This window comes from Rattus norvegicus, chromosome 1 (assembly GCF_036323735.1).
Source record: "Rattus norvegicus strain BN/NHsdMcwi chromosome 1, GRCr8, whole genome shotgun sequence".
In the NCBI taxonomy this organism is placed as follows: Eukaryota; Metazoa; Chordata; class Mammalia; order Rodentia; family Muridae; genus Rattus; species Rattus norvegicus.
Window position 1 is genome coordinate 268,116,091 of NC_086019.1, and position 16,371 is coordinate 268,132,461.

Here is a 16,371-nt window from a genome sequence, read left to right on the forward strand (position 1 = left end):
ACACTCACACACAAATATACACACACTCACATACACTCACACATTCACTCTTACACATACACAAATACATATACACTCCCACACACTCACACACACTCACACACACATACACACACACTCACGCACATACACTCACACACTCACACACTCACACACATACACACTCACACACACTCACACACTCCCACACTCCCACACAAATATACACACACTCACATACACTCACACACATTCACTCTTACACATACACACACAAATACATATACACTCACACACACTCACACACACATACACACACTCACACACACTCACACACATACACTCACACACTCACACACACACACATACACACACTCACAAACATACACATTCACACATATTTCCACACATACACTCCCACACATACACACACACAAATACACATATACTCCCACACACACACTCCCACACATACACTCCCACACACACTCCCCTCCCACACTCACTCCCCCACTCCACACACACACTCACATACTCACATCCCAGAAAGAAAAAGGAGAAGGGGGTGAGGAAGAAATGGAGGACAGAAAGTGACCAGAAAAAAAGCACACTCCTTTTACCACAGGGTCTGGAAACTTCCCTGGCTTCCATTTGGATAAAAGGTTGACCCGAGCCTTTCTGAAGAAATGTTTACTTGGCCAACAAGACAAATCCACGTCCTACAGAGATCGCTGCTAGAGAGGAAGATTTTATGCAAAGTTGACACAGACCCCACTTTTCCATTTCATTTTTCAAACATTAGATTCACACTAGAATAAATAAAATTGAAGAGGTGAGTTAGAGGTCAAACAATGATTTAAAAACTCAATCCTATTTTTAATTAAAAACTTGAAAGGCATTTAGATTTCTTTTCCCTGTCATGGAAACGTTTGACTGGTCACACCAACCAAGATGTGCCTAAAATTTCTCTTTTATCAGCTACACTCTAGTATTCAAAAGATGGCTCAGACAAGATGAACTCTTGCTAGAATAAATCTGCATAGGGCCAAATGTTACAGGTATTTAGAGATACCACAGATCTGGAAATTAAATGTAAATTAAAATTTCAAAAAATGGCTTCAATAGAAAGGAACACTTTTCTATTGAAAGCAAAGTCCTGTAATTGCTACATGGGTTTGTGGTTTTCTTTTTTGTTTTTAATTCTCCAAGGGCACAAAGTGACCTGTGCTGAACCTCCCAAACAAAAAAAAAAAGCAAGCTAACTGCCTGCCTGGTGCTTCAAAGGGATATTTAAAAGAACCTGAAGCTTCCAGTCTGGGGCCTCCAAGAGCAGGGTGCACTAGAAATGTGTTCGGTAGAAATGACCAAGAGAAGAAGGGCACCCTGGGAAATTGCTACCTCTCACTCCATTGTCATGGGACTGAATCCCTTCCTCAGGTTCTTATCTTCAGTGCAAAGTTTCAAATTAAAAGGCGCTGTAGGGGTTGACTACCGTTTACCATAACTCAGTGGAGGACACTCACCCTCTGGAAAGTAATTAGTGGAAGCCGTGAACAAAGCCCACTTCAAACCAGCAGAGCCATTTCCAGACGAGGGCAAAGGCAAAGCAAAATGGGGCCAGCGGCAGGGTCCTCACACCTCTGCTTGGTTTGTGGGACAGAGGCCTATGGCGTCCACCCAGCTTGTCCCCCATGCAAAAGACCCATTCGTCCCCCCTCTTCACTAACAAAACAAGCAACATCACACACAGCAGTTTGCCTTCAGATTGCCACAGTGTGTTACCATGTCCTAACTAACGCTCCTTTCTGGCCCCCTGCTCAGAGTCAGACATACTCAATGTATAATGTATTTGACTTAAAAGAATGAAGCAAGTCTGAAACACCTACAATAGCAAGTAAGTGAATAAATAAATAAATAAATAAAATAATAAAATAATAAATAACAAACAAATAAGATGTGTAAAGGAGGGTTGGGGAAATGGCTCAGTAGGTGTTTACTGTGCAAGCATGAGGATCCCAGTTCAAATCCTGAGGCTGTAGATACTGTATGTGCCTGTGACTCAGCACTGGAGAGCAGAGATAGGAAGAACTCCAGGTCTTTGCTGGCCAGCCAGCCTGGGCAAAACGGTGAGCTTCTTCTGATTCAGTGAGGAACTAGTATTAAAGTAATGAGGTAGGAAGTGATAGAAGATATTCAATATCCTTCTCTGGCCTCTCCAGGTACATGTGCCAAACACACGCACACTAACACACACACACACACACACACACACACACACACACACACACACACGAATGCCCTTTTATTGGAGGAATGGAAAAAATTAAAACAATCTCTCCCCTCTTATAATCTAAGACTGCTTGCTAACCAAATTGGCTGTTTCCAAGTGCTTCGTGCTCAGGATAGACTTAGGAAGACAGTAAAACACTGAAGAGCTGATGCTATCTGAGTGTGTATGGTCAATGTGACCGGATGTGCACAGAACAGGTCCCAAGGAGCAGCACAGTTGCAGTGAGCACTCTCGTCAACCTCCTCTCAGCCTTTCCCTAACCGTTACCACACTAAGTGTAGTCAACTAAGGTTTGAGAGACATGAGCTTTGCAGAAAGAATTGAGTCTAAAGTTATCTGACCCAACTATCCATCAGAAGTATAATTCTGGTCAGTCTGTCTAGTCCACTGAGCCTCTGTTTTCTCCTGTACTAAACGGGAACAATGCCCAGTAGGTTTGGGATGACTAAAAAGAACATGTATGAATAACCGGCTTAATGACTGTCAGTGAGGCACAGTATCGGTGACTAAACACTGCAGAAGGAAATCCCAGAATCCTCAGTCCCCCACTGGGAAATGGTTTCGGCACCCATAGTCGCCACCTGTCCACACAAACGTCCTGCCGGCTAAGGTTTGGGCACATTCCTCTCCATGTGTGCTATTCTAGTGCGAATGCCTACTGATGAAGAGGTTACACATACATGATGGAGTGGTGTGGGCTTTCCCCAAAACAATGTTTTCCCAGTTCAGTCCGCGTGTATCCATCGAGAACGTGGAATTTATATGTGTTGACAACAGAGTTGAAATGTCTGGGACACCCCGCACCAGGATTCAGATGGGTAACATGGCCACCCAAACAGGTATTTTGGAATCTCTTAGTCACTGTCTTAGCTTATGCTCCTATTTCTGAAATACTGATAGATTGCCCACCTTTCACTATCCATGCCCTGAGGAATGAGGAACCCTAGGTGGTGAATAAAGGCTGCAGTCTAACTGTAGAGCGCAGTGCTCTCCTGGACATGCATATGCCACTGCTGGTGTACACATGATGGTTATTTTAAAAAGCCTGATCTGATTTCCAAAGCCAAAGTTTTGTAAACATGCGTTAAATACATAGTGGTAATTGAAACAGACATCATTTTTTTCTGTTGATGAAACTGATGTTAACTCTTACTGGACCAGTAGCTGGTCTCTGAGGCAGTGCCTACCTCTTCCCTCCTTTCTCTAACTGGAAATAAACAGTCAGAAAAAGTTGCCTCTGTGGCCAGGTATCTCTAACCCAAGTGGATCTAAACATATTTGAGGCAACAGTGACAGAACTAGACTGAGTAGATGGCCTTAAGAGTCTTAGTAGTTAAAGACAAACCATTTTCACTTGGACGTGTAAGTTCGGAAGACGTGTTTAAAAGAATCCATTATTGTAAACCTTTGGGTTTGTACATTAGGATAAGTCTATAATGCATGATTGAGCCTGTCACGGCTAGAAAACAGGTATGTATTTTTGGTTCCTTATCTTAAAGGTAAACACGTACGGAGGGACCATGTTTGTTAGGGATGACTGAGGTCTTGGAGATGGAGAAGATTCAGGGGGCATGTCTACTACACTGGCTTCAGGTTTAATTTAAAAGGAACCAAACAGAAAGCCAACCCAGAGAAGTCACACGGTTTGACGTGCCCATCCGACGATCAAAGCTACAAACTCGGCTTCCAGGTCCACTTTTGTCCTCGATTATCTATTATCCCAGCGATATAATTTTAATATGAGATAGGAAGGAATTGTATATTCCATAAACCAGCTAATCTACATGTCGGCCCTACAAAAGAGGTGTCACCACACTCAACTTACAAAAGGAAACGTTTGTCACAGATTGTCGCTTGCCAAAATCATAATGACAGTGGCCAGTAAGGAGTAAGCAGATTGAAGACCCTTGGCTGGTTGACACAGAGCTCAGGTCTCGGAAATGACAGGGCATTGTTGGCCACTACAGACAGGTATGGGGAAGGCCTGGGTTAGGAAAGTAATCACTGTTTGTGTCCGGTCTTCTCTTGCCCTTTGCAGGCATAAACTGCAAACAAGGGCAGAAACACACCCGGCAGTTTTTCTGACTTTACCTACTTGGTTAGCCTGTTTCTAGGAATCATATATAGCTGCCTGAAAGTGAGAAGCTAGTTTTTTTTACTAAACTCCTTTATTTCTCTTTAGTACTGAGAGTCCTACCTGCTGATCTGCTTGAGTTGAGGAAGCTTACTCCGGCTACGCTGCGTGAGGTTAATCCAGATCAGCAGAAAGGGACATGGGGGTAGAAACCAGGTAGATACTGGCACTTGCTGAATCAGCTCTTTACCTTTCTCAACGTAAAAGGAAATTTCTTTATACTCTTCCAGTTACAGGTAACAGAAGCCGATAGAAGATGCCCATCAGAAACAACACAAGAGATTTGTTTTTTTACAACTATCGTTAAAATAGAAGCAGAATCAATTAGAATCTCCTCCCCCAAGCTCTTTTCCTTTCTTTTTTCCTCTTAAGCCCCTCAACAGTATAGGCTAGTGCCATTCATTTCAATGAATTCTTGTATTAAAGACTGAAACTAGCGCCTACTTTCTTGATAGGTACCCAGGACACAAACGAATAGATTCTGATTTTACAATCTTTAGACAAGGGCTTGTTCGACTACCTAAAATCCACATGTTGACTTGCGTTTTTTCAGAGATAGCATGAAGGTTTCCATTTTTCTGTGCGGAAATCTCGAGGCTTCTACTTTTGCCTTCTAACTTAGTCACTGGTAAGCTAGCCAGCACAGCCCCACTGAACCAATCAGGTGAGCATCTCGAGGTCTTTGTGTATCTGAGAGGCTGATGAGCAGACACAATGGCGAAGATGTGTGGTACAGAGCTAAATTCAAACAATCCCTCATCCTTTAAAAGGATGTTTCCCTGAACCAAAGAGTCCAACCAAACAAGCCCCAAGAAAGGCTGCGGTCTGTGAGTACCAATGCTGAGCGATGAGAAGACTGAGTGTGTCCTAGGGAAGATACTTGCTCACCCAGTCATTTATTGAGATCCTACCCGATGGCAGGCATGATTTCTGATGTGTGAAGTATCACAAATATGGAAAACAGACAAAAGTAAAAATCTTACCCTCGTTAAGGTTTTCATTCCCGTAGAAGGAGAAAAATAACCCATACGGTATGGCACACAGTAACCAGTGTGGGGGAAATGGAGTAGAGTATAGTGGGGATATGTGGGGTTACAACTTTGAAGCACTCAGGGAGGCTACCTTTGATGTTGGTCCCTGAGGGGAAAACTGAGGGTTTGAGGGGGATGCTAGCCTGGTACCTGTGTGGGTGGTGTGTGTGTGAGTGGGGGATGTTAGCCTTGTACCCATGGGGGGTGTAGGAGTGGGGGATGGTAGCCTTGTACCTGAGGGGGAGGGGTGTGTGTGGGAGTGGGGGATGGGAATGGGGATGCTACCTTTGTATTGTGGGGGGATGTGAGAGTGGGAGATGCTGTCCGTGGTGGGGTGTGGGAGACAAGGAAGCCTTAAGTGATGTTTAAAGAACATGAAGTCCCGTGTGGATATACGTTGTTACTATGTGCATGACCATGTTAAGGATTTATCAATTGGGGTTCCCTCCTCCCGAGTGTTTACAGCCTGAGACTGCTGCCTACAGAGACTCCTATGGATACTGGCCAACCTCTCCCCTGTGCTGCACACACACAACAATAAATGAGCAGGGTTCCAGGCTGTGAGTAATCGGTGCCTCCGTCAGCCTCACACAGCCCAGGCCAGCTAGTCTGTCTGTGTGTCTTTCCTTTCTCCGCTACTTCATTACCCCACATCAGGTTTCCTGGACCTTGCCTTGCAGGACATGGGAAGGAAGGACATTCTCGGCAAAGCAGGCACAGCAGACACCAGGCCCCAAGAGCAATGGTACTTGGACGAAAAGGGTAAAAGATGGGTAGAGCAGGGGGTGGGGGTGGCGTTGAGGACAGGACAGCAGGGACTACAGCAAGACATGTGTGTGCATGTGTGCATGTTGTGCACACCCATGCAAGCTGGGATAATTGTATGCATTACAGGACATGAAGACTGGTACCCTCCCTAGACTTTGATTCCTGTCAAGGGTGGAGAATGCCACTCATCCGAGAAACATCATGGTGCTATTGCCACAAACCAAAATGAAGGGTTGGTTACTAGAATGCAAAAACACATTAACTAACGGGGACAAGTACAGTGGCACATATGTAGGAAGATGTCATGAGGAAAGCCGTCACTCTGGACTCTAACCTCAAAAGTCCACTGAAAAAACAGTGAAGGGCTGGGTAGATGGATCCGTGGGTAAAATGCTTGTTGTGTGAAAGCTGGACTCTGTAGTGTGTGTGTGTGTCTGTAATCCCAGCGCTCTGTGGTGAGACTCAAGGTAGAGAACTTGCAGACCAGCCAGCCTGGTGGACATAGCAATGAACAGAGATCCCACTTCAAACAAGGTGGAAGGTGACGTCTGACATTTGAGCTTGTCCTCTTACCTCGACACATATACTGTGACATGCTCACTCTCTCTAGCTTGCTCTCTCTCCTGCTCACTCTCTTGATTACTATCATTTGTGCCCTCCCCCATCCCTCTACCACAACCTCATTTCTAAGTGTTCTACTTGCCCAAGTCTAGGAGATAGGGCAAGGTGTTTGTGCCCACCTCGGTGGTTAGTCTAATTAAATGGATCTATTAGTCAAAGCCAACCCCAAATGACTCTTAAAAACAACCCCTTTGGTTCCTAGAAGTTTCTGGGTTCCTGGCTGATAACGTGGAATTTTTACTTGTAGGACCTGAAGCTAAATCTGTCAGTTATCACGAAGCTAAGTTCCAATGTAAGTGAAGGGAAGTCAGTAATTAGCCTGAGTATACACAGAGTTCTCAGATCCCGTCTAAGCTCTACTGAAAGGATGCTTTTCCCTTTTTCTTTTGGATTTATTTACTTTAATTTATTCAATCTATATCCCACTCATTACCCCCCCCCCCCGGGTTATCTTCTTTCACAGTCCTTCCATCTTCTCCCCTCCCTTTCTCCTCTGAGTGAGCACATAAGTCTCTGCAGGGCTAGGCGCATCCTCTGCACTGAGGCAGGCAAGGCAGCCCAGCTAGAAGAACACATTCCACGGACAGGCAACAGCTTTTGGGATAGCCCTGCTCCATTTGTCTGGGATCCACGTGAAGACCAAGCCACACATCTGCTACATATGTGCGGGGAGGCCTAGGTCCAGCCCGTGCGTAAGGGATTTATTTATTTTTTCTTATTTCTAAATGACTGTTAATGTGAAAACACACGGCACTAGAGATCTCAGCCAAACAATGGAGTAACGGAAGACGCGAGCATTGGGTTACCAAGTTTAAAAGTTAATACAGCTGCACGCAGTACTTAGATTAGTGCTTTAAGTAGATAAATTAAGTTGCAATGTGTCTCTTAAGCAGTCATTGAACGAACAAGATGGGACATAAATTGAGTTCCACGTCAGCCTTTCTGGCATCCAGCGATTCTCTTCTCTGTCAGCACACGGATCCCTTTCACCGTCAATTCAACACACATTTTGCAGACCTTGGGCCTGCAATTATTTCATTTCCTTTCTTGGAAATGTAATTTCCACTTACTTTTGGAGAATAAAAGGCAGACAAAGGGGGAAGGAGCAGCAGTATTTTCTGATTAAGATTATCTGTGGAAAACGGTGGGGTGGGGGGTGAAAATCTATACGCACGTACTGAAGCATTTCTCAGAAACTAACTTGTCTCTGCCAAATTGCTTTTGTGCTGGATATTGGTTCGAATGCTGCCAGATTGCCGACGTCGAATTAGTGTTCAAACAAATTTAATAGCAAAGGCGAAGAATGAATACAGATCATCTTTCTGGGAGATGCAAACACCTCCCAGCAAAGGAAGGAGACAGAGCTGTGAGACTATGCGCTTTAAAACGCACAGTGAAATTAGATAACACATAGATCAGCAAAGATGGCTATTCATTCCAAAGGAGATAGGATCTCAATAGCCCCACGGGAGGAAGAAAATACCAGTCGGCAAAAATAGATCCACAATGAATTTCAACTTTGTTTGTCCAGGTTTCACCTTTTAAGCCAAGACAGTGAAAAACTACAAAAGGAGGGGGTGGGGGTGGGGGGGGAACTCTTTCTCTGACAGAACAGGAAATCAGAGGTTTAATTAATTGTGATTACAAGATTCGGCTGATCTGATTGGCCTCGCCTCTTCCTTTTCATTAAGTGACAGTCTAGTTGACATTCTGGCAAGAGAATTAGTGCCTGAGGGTAGACCAATTTCAAATGGAACTTGCCATTGTTATAAAACAAATTGATCCTCTTCTGCACCGGCCTGAAACACGTTCAACAGCAGGCTTATACCTAACAAGGTGCCACTTGGAAATCGGTCTCTAGAGGAACCCTCTAGAGAACACACAGTCGGTCTCTGGAAAGAACGGGATGAGGGGACATCTTTCAAGGGCCAGAAAAAGAGTCTGGACAAACACAGGCTCCAAAGGAGTCTGAAATATGGCATGGCTTCTCCAGTGTTAGCGAGCTGCTAAGAACCTAAGCATTTCATGTGGAAAAGACAGGTGTCTCTGGGGCGGAAATACCATCCAGGTCAAGTCTTTGTCTAGGAGAACCCAATGACTCCACCAACTAGTTCAGGGTATGTGGCATTTACTATGGAGCTGGAGGAAATCACCAAGATGGGAGCCTAGAAGCAGAAGCTGGCTCACAGGAGGGAGACAGGGTATTGGCAGGCCGCACGGAGGTCTTTCAGAAGAGTGACAGTCAAAGGAAGGCAGCATTCATTCGTCTACATTCTACTTAATGAAGAACATTGTTACTTACTGAAAGGTAACCTTGGAATTCGTGCATCCTTCCAATTTACGGGGCCCTTCACCTGGCTCAGGTGTTAGGGGACACGGATTGTTGAATTCTGCCTCCAGAGTTTTCTTGTTCAAGGCTGATTTTGTTACACTGGATACAGAACCCAACACTGGCATGGACTTGGACTCTGAGGTGGCTAATATCCCGGTAGGACCTTAAAACCAAACACATACCTCAAGTTTAATAATTCTGTGTGATGCTTATCAACAGTATGAAAGATTAGCTGAAAAGCCCACAGGAAGCAAAAAGGCCAAGTTGGTCAAAAAGTTTTAGCACACTTGAAAAGAAAAAGGAAAGGTTCCTACTGGAAGTCCTCTTTGCTTTGAGGTAACTCTACTTTTAAAGGCACCTGGATCACACTGGGAAATTGTCACAAGGGGTCACAAAGTCCCTAGCCACCCTGCTTCATTGACAGGTGCTGGGCAACACCACAATTGTGTAAACTTTCTTCTTCTTCCGAGTAGGGCTTTCTGACTGCCCTGCTTGAACCATTTTGCCTCTCAAGAGTTAATTCTTCCAAAAACTCAGCTCTGCGTTCTAAACAGAAAATGGACTGACGTCAACAAGGTTCTCTCTAAAAGGCTCATGAAGACTTCTTGAGCATTAAACAGCGTTTATGACCATTTTCATTTTGATGCGAATGAGCAGTAAGTGGATTTACTGCCTCTTAAAGAAATTCGGACACAAGATTATAAAAATTAAGTGGCAAAGAGTTTGGGCTGTTTACCTTCTGGTCTCTGCTGTTCTTTGGGACAGGACTTAATGACTACAGCAAGGCTTACTACTGAAATTATTGGCACAGCACTCTAGATCTCCTGGGCTACCGCTAAGCCTCGCACCGAGTGGAAACTAGGTAGCATACCTCAAAGGATATCCGTATTAAAATATTGGAAGGAACACCTTTAACAGAGAGGCCGACTAAACAACTCACAAATATGCAAATCATAGAATGTCAAAATGAAGTTAAGAACACAAGCTTGAAGGACACCACTGAGGAGAGACCTGGGAGATTAAAGATGTCCCGTGGCTCTGGTGGGGAAGTGCTTGCACGGCAGGCACGGAGCCTTAGCTTCCATCTACAGCACTGCGTAAACTAGACGTGGTGGTGCTTACCTATAACCCTAGCACTTGGAAGGTGGAGGCAGGAAGATCAGAAGTTCAAGGTTATTCTTGACTACATACAGTGTTCAAAGAAAGAAAGAAAGAAAGAAAGAAAGAAAGAAAGAAAGAAAGAAAGGAAGGAAGGAAGGAAGAAAGAAAGGATAAAAGAAAAAGAAAGGAAGGAAGGAAATATAAATTGGTATTATACAATCCAAAATGCTAGCAGATCCCTAATAGTAACAGCTCAGGAGATACATTCTTTTCTGTGGCTATGACTATGGCTGGAATATCTATCTCAGAGGAACTGAAAATTTGCTCAATTCTACTGGACTCTTCCCTTAGCCTGACTCCATGGTGCAGACCCCCCCAGGTCTGGTGACAGGTCTGATTTGACTTCATTTGTACCAGCTGCACAGAGAGGCTGGTGTGTTGCCTGAGTGCTCTGTTCGGAAAGGCCTTTCCCTTCCAGCTACACTTAGCCTTAGGTTACATGGGGGATGTGGAAGACAGCAAGAAGGGCGAAAAGCTTTTGGAAAACAGGGATATCAAGTCGAATCCAGGATTTGCCTCACCTCCACTCTGTTTTGTCCTTGGTAACTTGACAGCAGCACTAGACAGCGTCAAGCATGCCTGTCCTTGCGGGAAGATCTCATTTTGAATACACCCACGCCTGCTGCTTATTTCTACAGTCGAAGCCACTTAGAAAGGAGGGCAGAGGGCTCAGGCAGGGCTTGTGCGTCCCTCACGTGCAGAAGGAAATGAAGAAGGCAGAATGTTTGCAATGGTGACTGCTGCAGCCTGTGCTTCCTGAGAGCCTCTTGCTGGTCTCTGACATGTCAGGTTGGCAGGCCACCAGGCAGGACGGAGAAAGAGAGCAGCAGCCAGACTCAGAAGGAAAACTGAGCAAGACCATGCAGGAGCCTGGGGTCAGGTCTCCAAAGCCTGGCTGCTTCCTGAGGTTGCCTTCCTCTACATGTTCCCTCTCCTCCTCCCTATAAGTCTTATTAGTGTAGAAGAGCAGTGTCACAGGCCCACATGCCACGAGCCCACACGCCCACGAATGTCTGCTCAATTGTGAGTCACCCCCTCAGAACATTCTGACTGGGAGTAGTTTTCTGATGGCAGATCATATTTCTTTGTCCGTCTACTAACTAACGGATCTACCGAAAAAGAAATTAAAACAGGACCGAACACAGCCCAAGCTCGCTATGTACTTGAAGATGACCGTGAATTCCTAATCCTCCCGTCTACCTCTCAAGAGGGATTATGGGTGTGTGCCACCATGCTGTCTATGTGGTTCCCAGGATCAAACCCAGGTCTCTATGTGCTCCAGGCAAGCACTCTACCAACTGAGCTCATTCCGAGACCCCAAACCTACTGGATTCTTATGTTTTACTCTAACTTCCCTTGACTGGAACACTGAACACACTGCTGAAAACTAAACCAAACAAAAATATTCTCATTGTGTCTGTAAAATGCGTTCCTCCCTTACGCCTGGAAGGACTTCTGTTTTCATACCGACTGAAACCAAAGTGCCTCCCGATGTCCACTGGCAACGAGCTAGAAAGCTGTGGCCGCTGTGCATGTCTGGCTAAATCCAGGAGTGGAGAATGTTTCTGGAGGAATGAGAAGGTGAGAGGCAAAGCACACAACATACTTGTCAGTAGTAAAACTTGAGCAAAGCCTGAAGCAGAGGGGCCTACAGGAGCACCGTCAGGTGGACTCTGGGAAGGCACCAAGTCACCAAATGGATGAGGGAGGTGGTTGAGTGCTGTTAATGCAATAAAATGTCTCAGAATGCCTCTGAGGTTGTTTACTGAGTGGGAAGAGTCCTTGTGTGGGATTTTATCAGTAGACTTTGCAGACTGAACTAAGAGTATCCTTATGGGAGAAAGGCTTAAGGACCATCCTTCTCTAAGGAGCTGTTATCATCTAAAGGCAACAGGGAAGAGGGAAACATATCCTTGGGTGGTACAGTCACTGGTAAACTGCCCATGTTCCTGTAACTAACCCTCACAGATGCTCCTATGCATATAATAACAAAACGTGTGTGTGTGTGTGTGTGTGTGTGTGTGTTGTGTGTGTGTCTGTATGTGTGTGTGTGTATGTATGTACATATATATCCAAACTACAAAACAAATAAAACTTCATGAACTTAGAAAGGTGACTAGATAGAAAAAGGAAGACCAGTGAGGGAGAGAGAACAAGAGTGGGTAACTGGGGTGAATATGATCAAGGTACTTTGTATATGTGTCTGAGAAAACCCACCCAAATGTCATCACATAGGCCTTTGTCTGGGGTACCTCACACTGAACAGGGCCAATCTACAAAGGCTTGGTTACCTACAAATAAAGATGGTGATGGCTATGCAAGCATCTTCTGAGGTATTACAGACACTCTACCCAGCTAGGACTTCTCACTCACATTTTTAAAAGCTAAACATTTAATATTAATTTTTGAAAGATGATTTCATGATAAAGGGACTTAGAGGAAGAAGAGAAAGAGAGTGGAGGGCTGGAAGAGGCTTAGAGGAAGAAGAGAAGGAGCGTGGAGGGCTGGAAGAGGCTTACTACTGCTATCTGCTTCTGCTGTCAGCTTTCTGCGGCGTAAAATCCTCTCTAACTCAGTTTCACTGTTCTCAGGGCCAAGGGATTTTAAGCTTCTCGAACTAGTGGATTTGTTAAGTGTCCCCTAAAACAAAAACAAAAAAGGTTAATATAATACGCAAAAGAACAGAAAATGCAAACCAATAAAACACTGTGAAAATCAAAATGAAATTAAGAAACAAGACAAATTACAAACAGATATATATGTGAGTTTCTCAAACTTGCACACACACCCTCATTGACACAGAGTCCTGGATTTTTCAGGAAGATACTGCTGATAGAGGAGACGGCAGCTTCATCTCAGTAGAACAAGTCATACAAGAATAGCTCTCAGGGAGCTGACTATGCAGGTCAATGATAGGGAGATCCTTGTACACTGGTGATGCAGATATCTATCCATGAACGATGGGTATGTCCCACTCACCTTGGAAGAACATCTTCATATGGCAGCATGGACTATACAGCACAAGTCCTCAGCTGCTAAAGAAACTGTGTGGTCTTGTTACTGACTGAGTAGCCCTGGCTGCATACCAGGGGGCAATGCTATGGTTGAGAAGCAACATAAGGGTCCCCAGTGTCTACCTGAAGAAGGAGCATGCTGAGCTACCTTGGCATCAGTGTGGGAGAGGAATACCGTGGTCCTACAGAGATGGACTGACTTCCATCGTCCTAACAGGCGAGAACATAGATACATGCCTTTCCAGTGCCCAGAAGACACTGTACACAACAAGAGGCTATCAAGCTGGACTCCTGAAACTGGCCTTGGCTTCTAAGAAGACAAAGACCAATGCCATGGTTTCCCATCCAGGCCCCTCTTGAAAGGTATGACTGAGGGAGAATAGCTTCCTATCTCCTTTACTACTGGAGTGTCTAAACAGAGCAGCATCTGATGTGCTCCTCACTCAGAGGTGAGCATGTAGTTGATCAATAACAAGACTTCCATGACCAGAGCCCCCCCCCCGCCCCCCCCCCCAAGAGCTCCTCCTCAGCTGTACCATCAGTGAGGGGACGGGGCAATCAAGAGACCTAAGATCTAGTCAGTGGAAATAAAGAACAACCTTCTGGATCTGTAAGCAGCTTTTGTTCAGCAAGGTTTGCAAACTTGCTAAGGGCTTTTACTTCCATTCCCTTCTAGCCTCCAGCTTCTGGAAGGATACTCAGGGTCCTATTGTTTAGAAATGGTGATTCTCTAGACCGTAAGACAGCAAAAAAGTTCCTTTTGAAAATCAGAAGGTTGCAAATCTCACACAGGAAAAGTTGTTACAATGTCCTCACAGAGACCACACCTGCTTAAAGATATAGAAGGTGGGGCGTGGGGCTCTGACCAACTAGGTTAGGAGACTGTGGTTGCTGCCAGCTGCCTGATCAATTGACATACTTGAAGAAGGCTGGTATTTTATCCCAGCATGTGATACTTTTACCCCTAGAAATGAGACATTTTGTTTTTCATTTGTTGCAAAGATTTGTTAAAAAAAATATCCAGAAGGAACATGCCACGTGGGATTTAACAGCTTATTCTAGTTCAGAAGTGAGATGACTTGGTTCACTGGGTTGTAGGTCTCTATCTACTTGTTGATGAAAAACACAGTGAGGCATGATTGTTCCTGGAAATTAAAGAGAATGAATGGCCACTTTCCACTCACTTGAAAAGAATGTAAAGAACAAGTATCCTCACGTCATTTCTATTTCAGCTTCTAGGAAACTTACCATTTGAATCGCTTGCGAGCAGCTATTTAAAAACTGTACGGTTCTCACCGTGAAAATAACTTACAGAGCAGTCACATTGTTTGACTCTCAAGGTCACTGTATGATTTCCCCCAACGGAAATGGCTGCTGGAAAGAAAACGACATACTATCTACTGTTGTTAAATTCATCTTTTGCGTGGTTTTTCAGCTCTGTCTTTGGATAAACGTTAGTTCCCCTCAAATCTTGGCTGTGATGCTGCAGAATCTATTTTCCAAGTTCTGACCTGTGAGATCCCCTCCCCATTTTTGTTGGCTCGCCCCCTGATGTGGTTGATGCCGCTAATGTTCAGTAAAGTTCAGTGACACTGGCAACTGGAGGACCCTTGGATGAAACAAGGATGGACTTGGCTAATTAAGATTATTCTATCTTAACCGAATCATATATTAATTCCATCTTAATAGAATAATCTATTCCTGAGATTATTCTACCTCTGTATCTTACTTCTCTATTGGACTTGTAAAATATACCAGTCAGAAGACGGCTCAGCAGCCATGTGGTGCATGCTGTACACACAACTACCTTACTCTACAAGGAACTGGAACCCAGTCGGGTACCACGGTAAGTCAGAGATAGGCCTGGGTTTTAGTTGTAGATCAGAACCCCAAATATATTTTTTAAAGATTTATTTATTTATTTTACTTATGTGAGTACACTGTAGCTATCTTCAGACACACCAGAAGAGGGCATCATATCTTATTACAGATGGTTGTGAGCCACCATGTGGTTGCTGAACTCAGGACCTCTGGGAGAGCAGTTGGTGCTCTTAACCACTGAGCCATCTCTCCAGCCCCACCCCCACAATAGTTATCCTACTATTCCAAATCACCACTGTGCTTCAAATGTTACAAATGTCTCAACTGTTACAAACATCACCACACTAACTTTCCTGCATTAAATAAAGACTGGTCCACCACTGCTACACCTGTTGAGAATGGTGAGGCCGGCGGCTTTCCCTCTGATGTACAGAGCAAACATGGGGATTCCTTCGTATCTGTTCATATGGTAGCTTTTAAATGGCAATGTGTTTCCACAGTCTCTACTTCCTAACCTTAGAAGTTCTATATGAACACAAGAAATGCCTGGTGTACTTTGTACATACAAACTGTTCGACTTGAAATATTGAGTGATGTGAGGTTGGAAAGATGAGTTGTCAAGATCAATGCTTTAAAAATTGGCTTGAAAACTGTATACCTCAAAAAACAAAACAAAACAAAACAAAAAAATGGAGTAAGGTTTCCAGCTCTCCTTGACCAGAGATTTGTATCTAATTTCTCCCATTACTCCAAAGCCCAAAGTCACGTACCATGGGTTACGGTCATTTTTAGCCGAAATGTCCTCACAAAGTTCTTCCTGTTTCTTGTACTCTGGGACATCAGAACACCTATCTGCTGTGCTCCCTGGTATAGATGTTCCTTTCCCACCTTGCTGTAAGGCTTGAGGCTCACCACAGCTCTTAACATCTGCTTTGTCACATGTGGTGGTTACCGGGATGGTGTCATGTGATCTCCTCGGAGCTAACTTTGGTAATTCTTATAGTGTGGACTCCAGATGAAAGGAAGCCCTGGAAATACACTGAGCTGGAGTCCCACTTTCTTCCACGTAAGAATGAACGTGGTTCTTGGCCCAAGACACTGGGGCCTCAAACTCCTGCTGGGGTAAAAGAAAGTTGGATTTGGCAAAGAAGAGCAGGGATAGGGCCACAAGGGTCCACGCTTAGAAAAGAAAAAAAAACCTTAGTACAAAGAAATATTAA

The 16,371-nt window shown here is 44.4% G+C and overlaps 1 protein-coding gene across 2 annotated transcripts in view; it reads right to left on the reverse strand.

Annotated features, from left to right (window-relative positions):
- The window catches only part of Shtn1 (shootin 1), a 103,853-nt gene that overhangs the window by 7,996 nt on the left and 79,486 nt on the right, over positions 1–16,371 (reverse strand). The window contains exons 15-16 of one of the 2 annotated variants that reach the window (NM_001079705.4): positions 12,836–12,956; positions 9,126–9,318 (exon numbers count right to left, since the gene is read on the reverse strand). The exons of the other annotated variant lie outside the window; for it this stretch is intronic. Coding sequence (NP_001073173.2) covers positions 9,126–9,318; positions 12,836–12,956 — 314 coding nt within the window. The remainder of the gene's footprint in view (positions 1–9,125; positions 9,319–12,835; positions 12,957–16,371) is intronic. 2 annotated transcript variants of the gene reach the window in all.